The 8,720-nt window shown below is 40.9% G+C and overlaps 1 protein-coding gene across 1 annotated transcript; it reads right to left on the bottom strand.

Moving 5' to 3' along the window:
• Positions 1–2,062: 2,062 nt before the first annotated feature.
• LOC119278069 (obg-like ATPase 1) lies at positions 2,063–8,340 on the bottom strand. The gene is made up of 12 exons (XM_037559425.1): positions 8,111–8,340; positions 7,234–7,401; positions 7,014–7,137; positions 6,579–6,670; positions 6,395–6,493; positions 6,137–6,250; positions 4,936–5,000; positions 3,743–3,859; positions 3,537–3,612; positions 2,989–3,081; positions 2,529–2,579; positions 2,063–2,431 (listed from the first exon to the last, which is right to left on the bottom strand). The coding sequence occupies exons 1-12, from the start codon at positions 8,195–8,197 to the stop codon at positions 2,333–2,335; spliced, it is 1,185 nt and encodes a 394-aa protein (XP_037415322.1). The 5' UTR covers positions 8,198–8,340; the 3' UTR covers positions 2,063–2,332.
• Positions 8,341–8,720: the final 380 nt, after the last annotated feature.

The raw sequence follows: 8,720 nt of genomic DNA, 5'->3' as shown, positions 1-8,720 counted from the left end.
TGAATCCACTTTTATAATGAATTATGATCTCTGTTAGTCTTTTACACCCACACAATCATCTTCTCTTTGTAGCTAGCACTAACTTTCTCTTGTGCATGCACACGCCCTTCTTGCCCTCCCCCTTCCTCGGCATTCTTTCCATTGCGCACATTTATTAATTTTCTTTGTCATTCTTCCACGGTCTCTATAGGTCTCCCTGGCTCCTTCTTTTCAACAAACACCAATCGATATACCTCTCTAGCCAGGTCTATCTACCACATACACACACTTTCCCTCTTCTCCTCTCACCATCCATGCCCCCTATCTCTCATGTGGTCCCACACACATGCACACTCTCGTCCCTTTTTTCATCGATCTCACACTCACACACTCATCCCCCTCTCTATATAGTAGGCCTCTCACACGACCTCCTAGGCGCATCCCTGTCTCTCTATCCGTCTTTCCGGAGTCCGGACCTTATTTGCCTCTAACACATGCATGTATACCGATCGATCTCCCTTTATACATATTGCTAGGTCGACTATTACTGTTTTTTCCCACGCACCAATCAATCTACCTCACTAGTTATGTCTCTGCCTTTCTCCGACACACGACGATTGATCTACCTATCTAGTTAGGTGTGCTTACCACAGACATATTGTTCCCCCCTCATCATCCATGCATGCCTCCCGACCCGTCTCTCACACGCACGCGCACACACAGACACACATCCCCTCTCTTATTGATATTGTAGTCGTACCTTCTGTTTGTCTAGTAGGGCTCTCCCACCATCTTCGAGAAGCAACTCCATCACCACCCCTCCGGCACTCTAACTCTGTCTCTCTACAAACCTTATTTCTGTCCTAAACATATGTATGGATGTCGATCGATCTCCCTTAATACATAGCTAGGTCTCTCCTTCTCCACACATATATCAGTCGTTCTACCTCTCTAGTTAGGTCTCTACCTCCCCCCCCCCACAAGCACACACTCTGATAGTCGAACGCTCTAGTTAGGTCCCTGCCACACACAAACTGCACCTCTCCCCTCTCACCTTCCAGTAGGGCGGCCACCCTATATCTTTGACCTGCGCACACACAATTTTGCTATCTCTCTATCATTCTCGCGCCCATACTTCATCCCTCTCTTCCATTCTATCGATATCTCACGTCGATGATCCCTCCCCTCTCTTTTCGTGGATCGCCCCCTCTATATAAAATATATCTAGGTCTCTGTTTCACACACATTGCATATGTTACTTTTTTGAGATATAATTGACATGTATTCCCTGTCTATCTCTCACGCACACAAGTACACTTACGAAATCACGCAAAAAAACACTCATGAACGCACACACCATCTCTCTTTAGGTGTGTATCTCTCTCTCTCTCACACACACACACACGTAGGTGGGGCACGTGCACGAAGAGAAGTGATGCACACACGACGGGCGTATTCAGGTCTCGTTTCCAACAACATCCGCGCGGATACACGGTGGAGCTCATTTTTATACGGAAAGGCAGCCCACATGATAATTTAACGCATGTAGTGGTTGTTCACTTTATGAAGGGTCATATACCACAAAACAAAGTGCGACTTGACGTGTTATTTTTAAATAAAATTTTATTCCTCAATAGCACGTACTACAAAATATAAAACGATTTGTATATCAAGAAAAAAGAAATAGACAGGAGCCTCAATGCTTGCTTGGTGGGGTTGGTTGGTCTAACTAAAACAAGTTAGACTTGAGACAAACCCAAAACTTCAATTATCTAAATCGGAAGTAGTTTTTGATATTGCAGACATGGATACGTTTTTCAATAAACTTGATCAACATTCATGAAGATTGACTAAAAAAATATAATGTGCACCAAGCAAAATTTAGAGCTCGATACTAAGATATTATGGACCCTAAGATATGTTTCACTTAAGCGCCACAATTAATCAGTGGAGGCATGTGATTTTGTCTCTTTTTTTCCTCTCATGGACAGAGAGGTACTCAATCAATTTAAGAGACAATATATCCAAAAAGTAATCAAAGCAATCGTAAAAATTATGGAACTACACATGCAACAAAAAACGGTAGAATTGCATAACAAAGAACTTTGTATCCTAATTACGACAAACTTGTCCAGTCACAAAGTTACAACTTCCAGTTTTCTAATAGAGGCCTCAAACATCGTTCAGGCGTACGGTTGGCAGTTGGCACATAACATCGAGGAGTAATTTCAAAAGCAGAGCGAATGAAAATTTATATATAGCCTCCCCGCAGTCTGCAATCCGTACTGATAGTACCTGGCTACTAGCAAGTGAACTCAAAAATGCAAAAATACACGACCCTGTGATGAATTTATCACTTCTTTCCGCCTCCAGAAACATTGAACTTGAAGAAGATGATGTCTCCATCCTGCACCACGTACGTCTTCCCTTCCTGCCTGTACTTCCCAGCAGCCTGCAATCCATGGCAAACGGTTGCGTAACTCATAACGTTGAGTTTAAAGATCAAAAGGCAACTGATACAGATCTAACATAGACAAGTGTTTGCACACCTTCACAGCAGATTCACTGCCCAGCTCTTTTAGATCTTCAAACTTCATTACCTGATCAAAAATAGTAGATTTATATATATGAACTATCAAGGTTCCAAATGTGCATACAGTCAAGTAAACAATGCCATAGTACCGGCCATAACAGCGTGCATTTCCAATTTCAAAGCAAAAGTACCAAAATATTATGAAAGAGAAAAAAGGAATGTCGTTTATCATTTTGAACACCGCAAACAGAAATACATCAAGTTAACATAATGAAAGGAGCTTCAGTAAACATCAAGATTTGAAAAAAAAAAAAAAGCATGCCTAAGCATCATGTACCTTGGGGACAAAACTTTGGCATAATGAAGTGCAAATAGTAAGAATAGCAACAGTTAAACTACACTGTCAACAAAGAATGCCACAGTTCAATTATTCCAAATGAAGGAATTGTGTCTAGCTATTTCAGAAAGGACTCTACCTCAGCACATATGAAGCCTCTTTCAAAATCAGTATGAATTGCACCAGCAGCTTGCGGAGCTTTACTTTGACGTCTGATCTGCCAGCACTTCACCTGAAAAGAGAATTCAAGCTTGTAAGCCAGCAGAAAACTGTCAAATGTATTCAGAAACTCCTATTTGAAACTTAGAAACATGAATAGACATCTAAACACTCTAATATATTCCTCAACGTTTAGAACATGAACAGCCAACAAGATGCAACTTTGACCATTATTGTTGATATGTCAGTAAAAAAAAAGAATTATGAAGAAAAAAAGGATATTATTTTCATTTGTCAAATCTCATTAAATTCTTTACATACTGATTATGAATGTTATAAGCTTGATTGCACCCCTTATTTTGGAGCAGAGGCAATAACCAATAAATACTGAGCACATGAATTTTCCACACCAAAACTGTGACAGACAGCTGTTGGACCACCATTTTAGCAAAATAAAGGAAAACATGGCTTACACAACACACATAGTACTGGCACAAAGTAACCACAATGTACACATACGAAATGTACCTCGCCGTGACCAGCAGTGAAGAAGTATATGAGATGAATTGCTGCAAAACCAGTCTTGATGATTTTGGGGATCAAACTGTTCACAGTGGTGAAAGATTTAGTATAAATAAATGCAGAGAGAAATTGTAATGCATGTTACAAATAAATAAACTTGATTGCTATCTTAATTGTGGTAATCAACTCGGCCATAATTAGCTATGGCTTGCCTTGTCGTTTGGTTTTCGGTGCAATATTTAGCAGCTTCATCTTCTGGCATATCCACTAGTTTCTGTTCGAAGGCACAGCTGAAAGGAATAATAGTTTCACCACCATGCTCTTTCACCCTGAATAAGAAATAGTTAGATATTAGCTAATATTCCAATAGGCAATAGCCCCTTCTCATAGGAAATTATGCATATTAGGTTTATGCTAATCAAACACAACATAATCAGATTTAATCAAAATCACAACCACATGAACTTCATATAATCAATTTCTTACTGTGGACAAGAGCCTACAACATACTTCAGGAAAATACAATTTATTCCATCAACCATCAGGCCTTCTTTTGTCTCATGGGCTTTTCTCAGTATCATGGTGGGTCGGTTCTAGGACTGAGACGGTGAGTACCAAGCTAGAAGGTTGAGGATGGTGATTAGATCTTTACTGAACTTCTCGTTCAATGCTAAATTGATATGGTGGTGTGTGTGTGTATATATACGCACATGAATAGTGCTGGCAGATACCATGTCTAATATATATAGCAGATATATATACCTTCCTAACTAAAAGAAGTTCGGTAAAGATCAAATATATTTACTTTCCTAACTAAACTGATCTCGTTTCCTAACTGAACAGATATACTACTTTTGTAACTAAAAGACCTACTGCACTTATCTTGTTCAAGTGGGTACAGTTCACGTGAATAGTAGTAATTCCTGCTTAGTGCTGACAGATACCATGTGGGTACTGTCCACATGAATAGTGCTCCTTAGTGCTGAGTGCTGACACATACCACTGGGACCTGGCCCACTGCCTATGACAATTGCTGGTATTCATATGTAAGCGATCCATAAATTTTGCGAGATTCTACCCTCAAATACAGTAATCAACAAGTCCAAGCATAAACACTGGCTCTCTCTGTGATAACATTTTTTCAATAATAAAACCAATGTGTTTTTAACCAGACAGCTGCTCTACTCAACAAGCAAGTTGGAACAAATATCATATACAACCAGATATAATGATGGAAACTTGAAACGATTTAGCTTCAAAATGATCTATCCTGCTACAGCAATTAGGCTGTACATGAACAGAAGTTCCACAGAAAATTAGCATTCGCAGTTTGAAATGCATGCCGTATAGCATGAGTTTATCTGTAATTCTGCTATAGCCATTAGACTTGGGGTAGAAATAGTACCAAGCATGTATCTTTGGTAGAAACTTGTTCTTTTTTCTCAGGTAGTCCTTTTCACTCATGTTCACCTGCACAAAGTAACATACTAGACTAATCAATACAGCTACATTTTACTTTCAAAAAGGATGGTTAGGCCTTTTAGAAGCCATATAAAAGAGAAGGTGCTTTTCTGTTTCAACTAGGTCAAATCTAAGGATTAACCCAGTAAATGAGCTACAGTTATAGCAGAGCGATTAATGTCCATTTGGCATGATTACTCAAGCTGAACGTGGGATAATTCCAGATATCAAAGAGATATTTTCTCTTGCTGCTAAAATAAATATAATTTCAGGTGATGTATGCGCAGCAGCTATTAGTTATATGTACCATCATATAACGAGTACATCAGTAGGTTTTTCAAGTAGAGAATTTATGCTTCCCATTTCATTTCCCTCTCAACAAGTGAGCAATAATCATATGAAAGTGAAAAGTAATATCTAATCTTCATAAACCCTTCTACAGCACACCATCCCTATATTCCTATTAGGGACCCTGATGTGCCTTTTGGGTCCAAAAAAAGTAAGAATCCATATGGAAACATCATATATCTTGGGATTTCCTTACTTCACTAGTTCACTTAAACTCTAGTGACACTTCTTGCATACTTTGCTTTGGTTCTTGCTCACGCATGGAAGTGCAACTTTAACAATTGCTTCAACTATTACAGACTTGCAGTGCCTTACAGTGGAGTGGAATAAACTGGCATATGGAACTAAAAAGGTTCCCCTATTCTAATGCTATAGCAAGAAGCATGCAATAGTTTTTTCTAGTTATGTTTCCTGTGATCGGATAAAACTCAGTTAATTGTCTACAGAGCATGCACTTATTGCTAATCATACAAATGCCAAGAGTATGGCGTATCGATTACCAGTCGCCCGTCGGTTCTGTAATGGCTCAAAATAAATGTTGGAAAGCAGAAGTAGACAGACAGCAACAACAAAACAGAGGGGAAAACAAAGCTGGGTTAATGTCACATTGATCGAAATTCCGGACTAAATATGGGATGCCACTAAATTATAGATGGAAATGCTGGTAAAGAAGTTCAAGCAACAAGCATGTAACTATAATTAATCAAATGATGTCATTGCTAATAAAAAGTTCAAACAAAGCCTGTACATATTAATCAAATGAGACCATTCTTCCAATCCAAATAAGTAAAAATTACCAAATAAACAACTGGCTTAGCAGTAAGCAGCTGAAAGGTATTCAAGATCTCAATTTCAGCAGCTTTCCATTCTCCTAAACGTAGGTCTTTCCCGTCTTGAAGATGTGTCATGATCTGTTGTAAGGGAAAGTTGAAATTAAATTACCGATTAATCTCCCGACAAAAGTTGAAACTAAATTTCAATAGTTCATGAGATCTAACTGATTGATAGAAATGAAGCAAAAGTGCAAAACTGCAGAGCTGTAAAGCATGCCCTACCCTCTGACATAATTCATGGTCTATCTTAAGTTGCTTGTCATTGCTCCTCTTCATTGCCTTCTCAAGGTCATCAATTTTAGCCTGCACAAACTCTATATCCTACAGAAGTGCAACAGAACCTTGTTACAACTAGGTTAACAACTGGTTAAGTTGACAAACAAATCAAGCAGAACTCAAACAAAACCTTGAGCCTCAGTTCTTGAGTAATAGTTTCCAAATCACGAACAGGATCAACTGTATCATCAATATGGGTGATTTCCGTGTCTTCAAATGCTCCTAAAAATCATACCATACTATCAGTTACAGATACAGCAAAAGATTCTATTACATGAACACCTAGCGCGTAATTGGTTTGGTGCCAAAAATTGGCATATTGGCCGCTAATTGGTGGGTTGCCAAGTTTTCTTGTCTATGAAACATAAAGTTGCCAATATTTGGCAAGTCTTGGTATCGCCAATGTTTGGCAATGCCAACATTTGGCTAGTCTTCTCATTTAGGTCTCCACCAAGACATCCAAAATTTATCACTTTTAACATATACTCAAAACATAACCAAGGGAACTTCATTAAGAAGCATAATACAATAGTTGAATTATAAACATTTTACAAGAGAGACATACTCAAGACATGAAAGATTCCATCAACAGCACGTATATGGGATAAGAAGGCATTGCCCAGACCCTCCCCTGCACTTGCTCCTCTAACAAGCCCGGCTATGTCGTTGATTTCCAGATATGCAGCCACCTGCAGAGAATAACAAAAGTCACTATACATCTGAAACATAAGCCTAGAAGCTGCAGATTACTGTATAGAAGTGTAAAGCAGAGAAAAGAAACAAACCTCACTCTTTGGCTTGAAAAGTTGGCAAAGATAGTCAAATCGTTCATCCGGAACATGTACCCGTGCCTCATTTGGTTCAATGGTACAGAATGGGAAGTTCTCAGCCGGGATGGACAACTTTGTTACTATGTTGAAGAAAGTTGATTTGCCAACATTGGGTAACCCAACCTGCATGAAACATCAATAGTAAACAGCATATCTCCTCGTATCACTACTTGGCTACAGCAGAACAAGTGATGCGCCAATTAACACTCAACAGAAGAGTAGTCCATTATGATTTATAAAATCCGATACTGAATAGAGGATATAAGGGCAAGTACTGTCAAACAGCATCAAAGCAACTAGAGAAGTCCTGCAGTGGCAACTCACGAAGCTTGTTGAACAGCAGTCCATAGTAACATGCTAATTGTGTCCAAGCAAACCGAGTTACATACATAAAAGTTATAAACGCGTCCTACTCCTACTAGCATGTACCGACTAAGATTTAAGCAGGGATAACATTTCACATGTTACTATTCCACAGAGAGCGAAGAGATCTATTCTAGAAGTAGCGAAGTAAACGGGGCGCTTTTTGAGCCTGAATTGGGATACAGATCCGACACTAGAACAGTTCCCACAATATGTTTCCCCGCTGAAACATAAAAACTTGAACAACAAAATCATGGAATCCATGAGATCTGCACCAGGTTACAAGCCACGAGCTAACCACCAGCGATTCCGAACTTCGCCAGTGCGGACCAAGCGAACTCCAAAGCCCTATTACACAAAGCCAACAGGAACAGGGACAAGTAACGCACCCATGAAACCCCTGCGAGCACTCCCTAACGCGACAGAACGTGGGGAATCCGCGGGAGGGGGGAAGAAGAGGGGGGCGTACGATTCCGATCTTGAGGTGCGAGGAGAAGCGGCCGAGGATGGGGCGCTCCGCCGGCTCGCCGTCCTTCTTCGACGCCTTGGGCGGCATCGGGCTCGGCTCCGCTGCGGCGAGGGGGTGTGCTGGGGAGGAACCCGCCGCCTATGCCAACCAGTCAGCAACACACGTCGACGACCAAGCAGACTCTGTCAACGAGCATGAAAGAGCGGGGCCTGTGCCGAACAAGCGCCGGAACGGACTACCCATCTCGTGCCATCGTCACCGCGAAGGCCCACCTCAGCAGATCCGACTTCAGAAAGAACGAGTGAGGCACGGTGACCCCTTAAACACGCCGAATAAAACCGACTACCAAAACTCAATCGCAACTCACCCGAAGCCGCCATCGTTGCCACGCGAAGCCGCGCACAACCAGCCACATTGTCGGAGGAACACCTACCGACCGCATTGTCGTGAGCGTCTAGCACATGAAGGGTGTGAAGGGAATCGAGAGGTCTCTTCAAGACGTTGCTCCGGAAAGGGACGCAACCAGTGGCGGAGCCAGGCTTCGAGTATAGGGGGGCCGAGTACGTATATTGATCGAATCTCGTTGATAATTACTAGTTGCTTCTACTAA

The sequence above is a fragment of the Triticum dicoccoides genome, chromosome 3B, assembly GCF_002162155.2.
Source record: "Triticum dicoccoides isolate Atlit2015 ecotype Zavitan chromosome 3B, WEW_v2.0, whole genome shotgun sequence".
NCBI classification, from domain to species: domain Eukaryota; kingdom Viridiplantae; phylum Streptophyta; class Magnoliopsida; order Poales; family Poaceae; genus Triticum; species Triticum dicoccoides.
This window is presented reverse-complemented; position numbering and strand designations above follow the sequence as displayed.